This window comes from Pecten maximus, chromosome 9 (assembly GCF_902652985.1).
Source record: "Pecten maximus chromosome 9, xPecMax1.1, whole genome shotgun sequence".
Taxonomy (NCBI): Eukaryota; Metazoa; Mollusca; class Bivalvia; order Pectinida; family Pectinidae; genus Pecten; species Pecten maximus.
The window spans coordinates 16019131-16033994 of NC_047023.1; the positions used below are offsets into that span (position 1 = coordinate 16019131).

Below are 14864 nucleotides of genomic sequence, written 5' to 3' on the forward strand. Positions count from 1 at the left end.
TTTTGCTTACTGAGACTTCCTCAACCTAGGGCCTGTTCGTTTATGCAGTCAAACAGGTTCGTCTGAAATAATTTTAAATCAGCTTAAATTGGGATGAGTCCACACAATGCTTCTCCAACTCTATCAACCATAGGTACCTCAAGGTTTTGATAACCTGTTCTTGAAACCGCCTGAAGAAATGAGTCTGATATAAATGAAAACGGCCAAACTAAAATGTTTTGAAAATGTGTTTATTCACATTTTATCATTTCCAGCCATTGATGTAAGAACAAAAATCCAAAATATCGTTTTATATCATCCTATTAAATCCCCACCGCGACCATCCCAGTTCCAGTTAACGTGAGTGTGTATCATTCCCTCCCCATCAAGTCGATCCCCGTTAGATAATATTGTATAACAACCCCTTTAGCAATCATTAAACCCTAATTAATTTATAATCAACTCAGACGCAGAATCCAATACACCATGTTCTCATTTTACCAATTCTATGGCATGGTATTCAACATAATTCGTACTATCTTTGTATTTATATTCCATTTAATGGAAGGTGTATCTCGGTAATATGGACACTTCATGAAAAGCTCTTGTAGATTATCTTTTGGAATGATACCATGATCTCACTAATGTTGCGGGTTGGACAGAGCGCTTTCTCGATCAAGAAACATTCAAAATAGTATCGAACGATTAACAAATAACCAACAAACCATCACAGAGCCACTGGGAAGCATGATTATGGACTTTCAGTATTTCCAAGCAAATGCAATATTTTGCCGTTGAAGTGATTGTTTTTTATTCACCATATGTATTTCCAGATCAAGGAATACTTAAAAAACCAATAAGTACAAAGGCAAACATTGACAGTATATTAAGTTATTAACCGACTGTTTAATTCCGTCTGTCTTATATCAGATGATATATTAAGGTCGTGGCTATGGAGGTGTGTAGAACAGTCTTTTTAGATGGGAAAAAGGCAGTTCAGACATAGTTAATAGAAATAAAGGGAAAAAACCTACCGATTGTTTTGCCACGATCTGTCATATATAGAGGTTTTCATTATATTTTCATCGTGTCACTGTTAATCTAAGTGTGATTAAAAGACTGTTACCAGTATGTGTGTTTCAGATGAGGGAGTACTTGAACTTTCTACAAAAACAATTAAAACATCGCAAATGTAATAACCGACTGTTTATTATCATATACCAAACTGTACGAGACAATTGTTCATCTGGTGCGATATTACTGTTGTGGACGCTTAGGAAGCTATACATCTTGGTACGAGATGGAAAAGAACTGTACACGAGGATTGTAGCAGATTATCAAAGTCACTAGCGATATAAAGATCACAATATTTCAAAAGCTAGTTGTGTACTATATAAATTCTAGTAAATATAGAGTAGCATATACATTACGACAAACAACAGTGGCTTTACTATTTTAGATGATGTAGTGTCTCCGAATCACTCGGTAGCTTCTCTACCACAAGGACCATCTATTATTACTTCCTCTAATGTCGCTGAGGAATTGGTCTCTTTGTGACTGTCGGTCACTCATTACCTGGTCAATATGCCCCTGTAGATCACTCTGTATCTGCTGGTTTCTTTCTTCCATGTCACTTATGAGCTGACTATTTACCCAAGGGTTGTTGTTTATAGGTGAGCCCCAGTGGGCGCGGCCTGCCAATGGATGGCCCATCCTATATGGATTCACCATCCGATCTAAACAATCAATAAAGAACATGAAGATAGTGGGTATTTTAACTACAGTAAATTATTTATATAAAAGTTATATGTATATAGCTATCATCCATAATTCAAGATGTATACGTCCAAGTTGGTATTGCAGAAATTAATATCATTATTAATAAAAGCTATATGAATACAGCTAGCATCCATAATTCAAGATATACAGGTCCAATGTATATTAAAACGCAGTAGTTATTGGAGTGGATACAACAGGGGGAGGGGTGGTATTATAATTAGAAATACAATATATGCGTTATTGAGGCATAGAGAATATATATCTGTAGTACAATTGTATTATGTAAAATATCACTACATACAGTATAAGATAATGTCCTTAAATGGTATTAAAAGCAATTGATTGATTATAAGCACAGGACAGAAAACTAGTGTCAGCGTTCTATTCTGCGTTTATGATATAAACTACAACGTCACAGAATGCCAATTAGGTCGTATCTGACGCTTTCTCTATCATAGCATCAACATCTTAACACAAACTATGGTATGTAAACATGGACGACAAAAACCATGCTGTTTGGCTACTTACTGTAAATTGGCTGGCATGCAGTCAGAACGACTAGCAATGGTAAAAGGCCAATCACCCGCAACATCTTGATTGTACTGTTTCCTGTGGACAAATAGATATCAGTCAGACATTCCATAAATTCCACCTCTGTTTACAGCCTAAACGCACGAAGCTGATAAGGAATTATAAGTCTTAGCGCGCGACTTTAGTGGTCCCCTACTTCTTTGGAAACAAAACTTTTTTTGTAGACTCCTCCACCTACTTATTCTGATGCAATACCATTTCTGGAGACACAGTCCCCTACTTCTTTCGACACAGTTCTATTTATGTAGACACAATCTACTTATTTAGATACAACGTTTTTTCTATAGAAACAGTCCCTTACTTTTTAAGATACAATACTACTCTGTAGAAACAGTCCCCTACTTCTTTAGATGCAATGCTATTTCTTTAGATACAAACCCCTATTTTTTTTTAGATCAGATACTATTTCTATAGAAACAGTCCCTTACTTTTTAAGATACAATACTACTCTGTAGAAACAGTCCCCTACTTCATTAGATGCAATGCTATTTCTTTAGATACAAACCCCTATTTTTTTAGATAAAATACTATTTCTGTAGAAACAGTCCCTTACATTTCTAAATACAATAATATTTTGGTAGACACTGCCCCCTTTTACTTAGATACAGTATTTTCCGGTAGACACTTCCCCTACCTATGTTGAGATATATTCATTTCGGTACATATATTCTTTTGTGTTAGACCATACCTAGACTTATAATAATATAAGCTATGATGTCATGCAAATTCTTTACACACATTGCTACTGCAGAATATTTCCACTGTGTGTTCTCTATATGAAGGTACTAACAAAATTAGCGTTCATTCCTAGGTGAACAATTAACCTGCCACGTATGAATACATACAGTACATTGTTGACGGTGCCACGTAGAATGCAGAAGTGTGAATATAAAATCGCGTTTGATTACACATGAAATAATGTTTTATCAACTTTAAAACTTGTTAATAATTGTAAAATTGAAGACAACATTTCAATATTTTTCTTTCATGATGATTAAAATAATGAATTTGTGTGGAACTATATTTTGTGTACTTGTGTACTTGATTACCTTTCCCGCCAAATTGGAACTATCTGTTACGCTGTTACATCGATCATTCAGCTGTTTCGTCACTACGTATAACGAACGTAGAATACTGTTTCTTATGATTTTTTTCAAAGATTACGTTGAAAAATAGTTTTGAAATGTAAATATAAGAAATAATTGTTATTTTTTGTTGTTCACTGGTGTATGAACGGCATTTTTTGACAGATATTTCAACATGACGCGCGTTACTTAACACACAGCCATTAAAAATATCTTAAGAGTCTTTCTGCTTCTATGGACACAATATTATTTCTCAATACACATTGCTGTTTTTGAAGATTCACAGCCAGTGAAAATATACCATCCACCATTAGCACCTGTCTATAAAGCCTAGTAATTGATATAGATAGTTTACTAATGTCGATTAACATATCAATTAAAGTAGTGTCCTATTAGTTTAAATATTTGTTGAAATGGATCACATTTTATATACGTTTATACGTTAAGTACGTACGTATCCACAAAACTAATGACTGAATATTTTAGTAACGTGAACTTACCTTTGTCGTGTCGCCTGACCAACTACAGTTAAACTGCTATCTGCCGATATATTTATAAACCAGAGTGACAATGAATTCAGTCGAAGATCGATGTATACGTCAGTAGGTTAACATATTTATGCAATAATTATAAAGTTATTCACACTTTGTACGGCGACAATTTTATGGTGATATTTAAGAGTCACCTAATGAAATATAAAATGTGGTCTATGTGAGAGAGCTACATGAATATTTAATTATGTATGTGTGTAGCTTCCTTTTGTTTCTATTCTCACCAGGGAACACATTTATATTGCAGTGTTAGATTAATTTGATATACCTTTCACTTTTCAGATTTTTATATTGTTGCATCTTAGCTTACCTTGTTTTGAGTTTTTATTTTGCCTTTCTTTGTTGTGCGCCAGTGTCCAAACTTCAGTCATGCGATTATACTTCCCTGTCCACCACCAACACTTATGTAATATGCTAGCTGTTTCCAATTGACTTTGCTAGGGAGTAAGTAACCACGGGAAAGACACACTACTTCTAAGGATTTGTTTAGGGAGTGCGTAACCAGATAAAATTCTAGCTGCGTTCTATAGACTGATGAAAATATCTCACTTTTTAGACGAGCGTTACAACTCTAAGCGAATGTTCATTAGTTCGGTCTTAGGCGGAGGTCCTGAAATCCATAGCCCCACACCCCAACCCCCACATCCTCATATTACTATTATCCTTATTACCTCTTCATCTAAGGATATCAGATTATATGTTTACCTCTATTTCCCCCTCTTCAGCTAGATAAAAATCCCTTCATGGGACCAACAGAAAAATAATTTATAGTTTATAGTCTGGCATTCTATCCCAAAGAAATTGTTGGATATACACATCGTTAATACAAAATCAATTCCTCTTAATTCAAGTGCTATCCAGATCAAATTTGGTTTGCAGACAGATGGGCGATGGGCGATAGGTAGACATAAATTTGTAGGAAGAAGTTGGTTTTTTCTTCAGAGAAAGGTTACGAATTTTGAATTACCATGTTGTATCTGTACCTGATGATGAAGTGCCATATGCCTACTACACACGTCTCATTACATTAATTGATAAGCATTTTTACAAAAAAGTAATTTCACTTGTCTTGTTTGAGGTTTCCCACCCACTACTGTTAATCAAAATCAGCCGATAGCTTTATAAACCGATATGACAAGGAGAAGATCGATGTGAATGTCAGTTGATTAATATGTACCAGTATCATTAATGAAATAATTCACGTTTTAACTTCGGAAACGATTTTATATTGATTTTTATCGTCATTATGCAGTTTAAGATATAGCCGTGCGTTATGGAGATACATACTAATTGATAGCGATATACACATTTACATCACCACGTGGCGTGAATTAAATATGTCCTTCACCTGACATTTCCATTACATGGATTTCATTTGACTTTTTCCTCTTTCTTATACAATACTTAGTGAGTTTTGGTCGGTAAAAGCCTATCTTCCTCTAACACCCCCTAACCCCGTATGTCCTTCGTCTACATCGAGAATATGGTACATTGGATCCATTCCTTTCATCACATAACTGTAAACCTTATATTAACTAACAGTTGAATCTGTATCACGTGATTCCGTTATCATAACGAATTAAATGACAGTTACAAAGACATAATGATTTTGATTTACACATGTTTTATTATCTAAAATGACAAATGGATGAGAGACAAGCTCTTACAACTTACAACCACTTTTATGTCCTTCTCATGAATACAACATGTACATTTAAATTTAGAATTTATAATGTTACTAAGTGAAAATAACATGTATTTTGCTTCAATCAAATTTTTGTATTAGCTTAAAGAGGAGAAAATGGAATACAGAAGGTAGATACAGAGGAGCCAAGTGCAAATTAGAGTTTAACATACAGCTTTTTCGTCGTTATATGTCTCATCAGTGATGTTAAGGACATCATGCAGCTGTTTCGTTATTTTAGGCCTCGTCAGTGATGTTAAGGACATCATACATCTGTTCTGTCGTTTTAAGCCTCGTCAGTGATGTTAAGGACATCATACAGCGGTTTCGTCGTTTAGGCCTGGTCAGTGATGTTAAGGACATCATACAGCTGTTTTGTCCTTCCAGAACTCGTCAGTGATGTCAGGGACATCATGCAGCTGTTTCGTCCTTCTTGGACCCATCAGTGATATTAGGGATACCATGCAGCTGTTTCGTCCTTCCAGAACTCGTCAGTGATGTTAAGGACATCATACAGCTGTTTCGTCATTCTAGACCTCGTCAGTGATGTTAGGGACATCATACAGCTGTTTCGTCGTTTTAAGCCTCGTCAGTGATGTTAAGGACATCATACAGCGGTTTCGTCGTTTAGGCCTCGTCAGTGAGGTTAAGGACATCATACATTTAGGCCTCGTCAGTGATGGTAAGGACCTAAAGTTTTGATACTTTGGCAGCAGCGACTGAAGGAGCTCAAGGTAAGTTGAGAGAAATGTCAAAACCTGGATGGGGAGATGTAGAAAAAGGTCCATAACTCAATACAGTTCATAACTTAAATTATTGAAATTTGAAATAAAGCTAAGTACATACGCATATTCTACACAGTTGCTGCTCAAATTAATTTAAATACATTGCAAAATCAGATTGTCTTGTCACCCGAACTAATCCCACAAAAGTACTAGCTAATTAACATGCAAGCTTCAAAAAAAATCTTTGCAAACCACAATGTTTTGATCGCTTAGCTATCGACTTAAAATTTACAAAATGATGTACAGTTGTAAAGGCTGTATACTCCAAAAGCGTGGATTTTGAAGAAATCCAAAGATTCTTTTTAATACATTTTGAGCATCTGCTCTGAAAACGTCCTTGACTTTTCCAAGCAGAAGAGACGCATTCGTTCGAGTTTAATGATATTATTAACTTCTGGTTTGCAATATTGGTCTTGAGTTTGGTGTCAAGATCTTCTATCGACCTACCTAAAGAAATAACCTAGGTGATTTTCTTGGCCAACATACCAGAGGAAGTATTCAAAGAGCCTATCCGAACCACAGGCGCTTTGCATAGAAAATGTTATGTTCAATTATTTTTTTTTTATTTGACAGTGGTATGTGTAATATGTTAAGCTCAAGGCCGGAAATTCCGCCACGAGCGAAACGGCAGACCACTACACTTCAATCGACTAAAAAACACATTTATTCAAACTGACACGGCGCACACTATATGTGACCGTCATCAGAAAACATTCATCTTTAACCTATCGTGCCACTCAATACGAATTGTTACATCCAAAACACAATAATCCGTGAAAACATCGCCGAATTCCTCGCTCAGAATGCCATTTTTCAAACGGCTCCCTCAGCCTGTCCAGATTCTTCATTTACATACGGGGCTCAAAGGTCATGCGAATATATGATCGTCAGTCGTCAGGTGTACTTTTGGGGGTCATCTCTGCATGCATTTTGTCCGGAAAATGCTTCGGCTCGCTGAAGAGTTTCGTCTAATTTACGATTATTTATTAAATTGTTTATTAAAGTTTCGTCAATGAACGATGATTCATAATCATAAATTATTCATTATTTTGAACGTTAGAGTACCATGCACCGTATATGACAGTACACAGCAAGCGCTGATCCAGGAATTGGAAAGGCGGGGGGGGGGGGGGGGGGGGGGGGTTCCAGTAATTTAGTGGTTATGCGAGCGCCTATAGGCGGGAGCCGATCTTTTTTTGGCGAGGGGTCTGGGGGCCAAAATTTCGGAACAAAATTTCCAAAAAATGAAATGATCAAATGATTATAGGAAATTTTGCAATCTTTCGAGAATAAGATTTTCGATAAATGGAAGGGGGGGGGGGGGCATAAATTGATTCACACAGAACGTCACTATCGTATCGTTTTCTAAATAATGAACGGCTTTTAAGGCTATAAACAATTTTTCCTCATCCGAAAAGGGGGGGGGGGATCCTGACCCCCTGGACCCCTCCCTCCCCCTCTGAATCCGCTAGTACACAGGAAAAGCAAAAGAAGTCAAGAATAACTAATCTGCAATCACATTCACGTAGTAGGCCTAGACATTTTATACTTAAAATTAAAAAAAAAGGTAACAGGGAAATTGATTCGCATACTTTTGTCACAAAGGTAGAACAAAATGCTTATTTATTGAGTTACTTTTGTTAGTTTACTGAAATCTGGACGAACAAAAAGAAAAGTGAATCACGAATAAGACTGTCATCAGGTTACTGGAACGTATACATGTGTACCAACACTACTTACTTCAGACCTGTTCATTTATTTCTGCACATGTCGTCGTCAAATACGAAAATCATACTTCAGACCTGCCAAACGATTTGTACGTTGTGATCGATGATCCATCATCAATTTATTTTCATTTCCCACAATGTTAGATTTAATGTTTGCCAGAAGTTCTTCGAGTTCAATCCAAATTTTATGAGTACATACAAGACTTGCCTATAGATCTATCACTGTATGATTATCGAAATATTGAGGAGGAGTTCCTTTAGTCATTTTGTTTTAAACCCCTTTTTATTCCAATTTTCGAAACAGAATTACTTTCTTACTTGATTTCGATTTTAATACACTTGATATCAGTTTGCCCCTTAGTGTCTACAATCGGGGGGGGGGGGGGGGGGGGGGGACAGGATTTTCAATAATAATTAAATAAGTATTTATATAATAATCCAAATTTTTATGTTAATGACCGTAGCGACTAAACAACAACTGTGCTGAATACATAATGGCACAATTAGATGATCTGACCTCACGGGTACATTGTACGATGTTTACTTGCCGAAATATACGCATTTTAATTTCAATCCAAACCGCCTAACAGCTTCAGGTCGCCATCTTTGCTCAAATCAAAGCATCTGTGCGTTTGAAAGAGTCAGTACTGCAAAGCTTCTAAACGATCTTATGATGCAAATTTTAAGATAATAATAGAAACGAAATATGGATTTTAAAATGATTTGATTTCAATTACTTGTGCTTTAGGTTAGCAAATCGTAGCAACTATTTACAACGAAAATTTAATGTTGCACTAAATACTGATCACAATATTTTTATTTTGTCATTTTTTATTCATTTCATTTCATTTCATTTCATTTCATTATGAGTGTAATTTAGATTTCCCAATAAATTCGCGGGAAATGAATTTGATGACGTAACCGGAAGCTCACATGCTATTAGAACGTGACCCGGAAAACATGACGATAATAAAAACAGAAGTTCTTGAACATTACCGGATTATTTTCACATTTTTTTGAGACACCAATGTGCTAAAATACAACGGAAAGTAACACTGATTATGTTCATAGCTATCGTATCAAGTAAAACGAACAGTTATTGCGAAAATAGCAGTATTTGCTTCACCCAGAGTCTCTGCTTCACCTAGGCTAGACCTACTTTCGTTTTCCAGTTTACAGTTATGGTCATATTAAATAATTCATCTTCTCAACCATGGTCGATCTTATCCGCGAGATTTTTCTATTTAGAATATTTGTACTTCTCATGTACAGTGCTTCTTTGTTTAAAATAGACTGGTCTGCAGGTCTGATCTGACTCCCTCAGCTGACCCTGATTATGACCATAGGGCCACCTCATAATAAATGTATCAACGGCAGACTCGTCTGGATTACTACAACTTTTACCTTTTAAATACTTTAATATATAAATACTTATTACCGGTTAGCTTGTAATAATAATAATAATAATAAAACTTTATTTCACGAGGGTTACATATTTAGTACTGTACTAATCTTACATATGGCCCTCACCTAAAACATGAAGAAAACAAAAACATTCATTTTGACAGCAATACAAACATCGTAACTTTTTTGTCAATATTTCCTTCACACATTCACTCACTCACACAGACACGTCTAATTAAAAATCAAAACATATTAACAATTATTTGTTAATCATTTACAAAAATACTAGAGCGACAGTAGCATAGTGTTTTTTAACGTTCTTTTTGAAGACAAATAGTGATGTCACACTATTGGCAATTAGGGGGCGTGCGAAATTAAAGGGGGGGGGGGGGGGGGGTGTCCGCGGGTACTCCACCTGAAAAAAAATAGCAGGTAAATGCAAAATCCTGCATTCTAGTGTATTTCACGATATATGCATACCTGGTGTATTTTTAAAAAAAAACAAGTATATGAGAGATGTTTTTTAACGATTTTATATTATTATTTCGCTGATTGATACGGGAATTCGTTTTTTAAGATACCCTTACTTTGACAATTTTAGGGGGAGGCTTTAAAATCCGCCAGTGACAATGTCAAATAGTTTAACACATTGTAAAGTATTCTTTGTAATACTGATTATCCATTAATTCCACTTTACATCACTCGCATATATGAAATTTAAGTTATTGATGAATTACCTGATTAATGGAGTGTGTAAGCATCACATGCTACTCTAATAATAAATAAGCTAGCTGAAGCGCTTACAGAATTTCAACTGATACTGCTTGTTCACAGTATACGTATAATGTCCCGGCCCTGTCTTGAACAAGTTATTGAGCACCGTTATATGCAATTTTTTTTATTGAAAACGAAGTTCAACAATTACCGAAATGATGCAGTTGAAGAAAAGAAAAGGACGATCTCATCACTGCATGGCATTAAAACATTTTATCTTATTAGTCCGTGATATCGCAAACGACGTCCTGTGCATGCAACTGTAAAATAAAGTATGCCGAGATGAACCCAAAAAGTGCACCTGGTGACAGTCGATTATATAATCGCTTGACCTTTCAACCCCGTATGTAAATGAAGAATCTGGCCAGGCTGAGGGAGCCGTTTGAAAAATGGCGTTCTGAGTGACGAATTCGGCGATGTTTTCACGGATTGTTGCGCTTTGGATGTAACAATTCGTATTGAGTGACACGGTAGGTTAAAGATGAATGTTTTCTGATGACGGTGGCATATAGTGTGCACCGTGTCAGTTTGAATAAATGTGTTTTTTAGTCGATTGAAGTGAGATGGGGTGCCGTTTCGCTTGTTTCGGGCCTTCTGTATTACACAGTACACATACCACTGATATCATTTTTTTTTTAATTCTCATTTTCTATGCAAGCGCCTGTGATCCGAACAGGTCATAAACACCTTTATTTAATATGTGTAGCCTGTAGATAACAGGACGTGTATCAACCATATAATAACAGCTATGTTTACATCACCGCCACACCTTTACCTTTTTGTCAGTCCCGATGTTTATCGTTACCTGCTGGTCATGTCGTTTTAATTCATGATTTTGAATAGTGACACGGTTCAGTTTTACTTTTTTTTTCAATATTGAAAATTATAAAAATTATCTAAGTTCATTGACATGTGTCCGAATGGTGCAGTTTAATTCATTCCAGCTCTACTGTATCTGCCACTTAATTTGTTTCGAATGGTGTTAATACCATGTGTCTTGCGTACAATGCTTTACATTGTTACCGATACGGAGAGTTAAAAATAAAGTTACATGCTAAGCGTTACGAATTTCCTATTCTTAAATATTCATTTCCAGATAATAACATCTTTGTTTCTCAAACTAACAGTGTTTAAGACCCTAATTGTTTATGTATCTATTTGCGTGTTACTGACGCCATGTGCGTGATAAATATCGATCGAATATTGACGTGAAAAATAGAGCACGTGGTTTTGGGAGGTCCGGTGCAGTATAACTTTTGACATTTTAAGATGGCAATGACTTGTGGGGTCTCCACCGCGGTACTCATTTTGAGAAAGTGACATTACATGGAACGGGATGTCAAATATCTTCGTTAAATCTTCATATCTTCCCCAAGTTTAGAGGTAGAGTTACGGTTTAGGTCACCTGCCACTATTCTCTCAATGCTTATAACAGTACATATTCCTGTAGGTATGAATGCGTCTTATTATGGATAATTTGTTTAAAGTCCAAGACAATTTTACGTGAAATAAATTGTATTAACCATTTGTTTTATCCTACTTAAATACAAATGCGATATATTTCAGAATTTTGCTATTCGCTATTGTATAGATGTGAAGAATTCTTCTTATTATCTAAACTTGAAATCATGAAAAGTTCTACCATCATACCGCACCATTATGTTTTAGGTGACAAATCCCAGCTTCATTGTTTTAATAAGTTAAAGTGTGGCATAATTTATGCATTAAATTTAGTTTCTGCATTAAATTGATCGATATGAATGTGTCTCGTTTACTGCGTTTGAATACCAGTCAACCAGTTCATTTATACCACGGATTACAGTCAAAGATCGATGTGTGTTAACTTATGTTTGTAATTTTTGACGGATTGGGCGGCGAGGATTTTTATTGTCCCTAATTTAGAAATGATGTGAAAGTTATGCACGCCTGTATAGGATGATGAGTTTTACTGCGTTTCGTCGGGTTTTTTTTAATTACGCTTCAAAACACATTTACCTCACCGCGTGACATATATTTGATTTTCCTTTACTATACATGTGCTTTTTGATTTCCGAATTTATCATTCTTTTTATCATGCACTTCCGACTGACATGAAAAATGCTACATACCAATGTATTAAATGTCACCCATGATAAAAAAAAGTATCGTTATTGATATACAAATACAAACTCAATAAATACTTCTCAGGCCAAAAACTACATAATTTATAAAGAGGTGTAGTTCAATGTAATTTTTTCGGGATGTAAAATTGTTTATTCATTATAAATTTAAAAAAGTCCCTAACAGACGCTCAATTTTTGGAAGTGTTAATGTAAATTATGTAACACGTTGTATTGCATAAAAATGCCCAACAGTCCATTCTCGTTGTCAGTCGAGCATAATTACTCATTTGTCATGAATGTCACATCTTTAATGTTTGCCTCCGTAATACATTATCACGTAGCCCGAGAGCTCCTATAAGTGTTTACCACTTGAATGTATATCCTCCATCTGACAAAATATAATGACCTTCATTTTTTTCTATTGTGTTCATTGTTAGACATAAATCTAGTGGCAAGTGATCAGTTGAACCATAGGTGCTTAGCACCTTTATAAGTCCAAGACCGATTATAGACTAATTTATAGAGAAAGGTCTGGAACTCCTCCGTCCTGGAAAAATTGGTCAATTGCATTCAAAGTGTCGTCAAAATTTTACCAGAAAAGATTTTTCAATGGCGATAGTCTTAATCAAAAGTTAAGACAGTAACCTTTACATGACACCAATAAATCATAATTACATGTAAATAGTCTATTTCGTTCCTGCGCAGCTTCGAAACTCTGAAAAGTGATGAATTTTCTTTAGCCGGACACGATCGAGAACATTTTTTCAAACGAAAATGTCTATTCGCTACACAGAAAACGTGACGGTCTACAATTACAGAGTTTGGTGGTCATAACAAACTTATTTACTTGTCTAACGCTTCATACCATTTCCCCTCTCGTGCTCCCCATGGTTGTTTTCTGCATTGACAGGTATCAGTGTCAAGTCGACGGCCATCTTGCTACTTGCCATTCAAGTTTTGTAAAACGAGATTCATTGGTCAGCTATTGGCAGTGACGTGATGGCCGTCGACTTAACACTGATACCTGTCGATGCAGAAAACATAAAATGTTGACAATGAAATTGACCAATTATTGCAGGACGGAGGAGTTCCAGACCTTTCTCTATATATTAGTCTATAATCGGTCATGGACTTATAAACGCGATAAGCACGTATGGTTGAACTGTTTGTCTGATCATTCGTTCTATCTTTCTACTTATTCGTACGACCTCTTGGCTAGACTTTGAGTTTATCGCCGTGTCTCTTACACTGGACACTGGCTTTCGTCAGTCAGCAAACATCATGACGATGTTTATATTTCGTGAGGAGCAATCGGGAACCTTCGGCACTCTCCGTAAACGAGTAGACCATCTAGTCAGATTAGAAACATTTATTCGAGAAGCTTTCATGCATTAAACTGCTGTGCGTGAGAATCTCCCCAAATTCATTTCAAATTACATATCTGACAGATATCGGGCACACATATCCTACTCATTCGTTCCTTTAAAAAAGAGAAGATCAACCAGTATGCCATGCACTCAATTCACAGTGGGGCATTAATAGAATGTTCCGATTTAAGCACATCCGTGATATCTATTTCTGAGTCCCGGATATGAAAACTCTTTCAATTTCTTGGATTTGAAAGCACTATTTAGCTATTTGAAAGACGTTGATCTATTCTATATACTTTGATGTCCTTTTACCATACTATATTTGACTTTAATGTACATATCACAAAGTTCACATCAATTATTCGTTATATTTATCATTTAACCCCCTTTTTATTTTAATAATCTAAATATACAATACGAACGCTTTTAAAGATAAACATTTTTATCTGATTTTAAACACAAATAAAATTATAGTTTATTGTTTGACCCTAAATGACCTTAGCTGTCGATGGGCCGTAAAACCCAAAGAACTATTATATCAAAAGTGACCAGTTTTTTTTTCTCTGGGCAGCTGCTGAATAAGCACTCTTGTTGTAACTTCCCATCGCTCTTCACCGCTTGAGTCATGTTCTGTTAGATCTTTGTGACATTGCCAACACCATTCCTTCCCCCAAGGAGACATGTCGTTTAAGATTCTACATGTGGACTAAACTGGCATTTTATTTACTATAGCTCTTTATATGTCGCAATTACAGTTCCTCTTTCAGAACGCATAAAGATCGCTTAATTTAGTCCATTACAGTCCTGACAATGATATGGGAGAAGGTAAGCTATAAAACTAGAAACGCATAACCGCACGCCGAAGCTATCAAACTAAGATGACATTTGTAGTGCAAATTTTGAAACAACAAACATGTGTGTTAGATAGACGTTCCAGAATATTAATTCCGAGCATTTGTTATGTAAATTCGAGCAAAATACAATGTAGCAGAATTTAGCTTGGATTACATGTTTTTCTTCATTAGATATTATA

At 35.7% G+C, this 14864-nt stretch overlaps 1 protein-coding gene across 3 annotated transcripts; it reads right to left on the reverse strand.

The window, feature by feature from the left end:
- Nucleotides 1-1168: 1168 nt before the first annotated feature.
- Nucleotides 1169-4479, reverse strand: LOC117334768. Of its 3 annotated transcripts, XR_004534229.1 has the most exons (4): nt 4296-4456; nt 3935-3974; nt 2287-2367; nt 1169-1715 (listed from the first exon to the last, which is right to left on the reverse strand). XR_004534229.1 is itself a non-coding variant. In XM_033894568.1 (3 exons), exons 1-3 carry the CDS (start codon nt 4354-4356, stop codon nt 1474-1476), a joined length of 384 nt encoding a protein of 127 aa, XP_033750459.1. In that variant the 5' UTR covers nt 4357-4479; the 3' UTR covers nt 1169-1473. The 3 variants fall into 3 exon arrangements, 1 of the variants encoding a protein (XP_033750459.1); XR_004534228.1 differs by lacking the exon at nt 4296-4456 and having other exon boundaries at nt 3935-4172; XM_033894568.1 differs by lacking the exon at nt 3935-3974 and having other exon boundaries at nt 4296-4479.
- Nucleotides 4480-14864: the final 10385 nt, after the last annotated feature.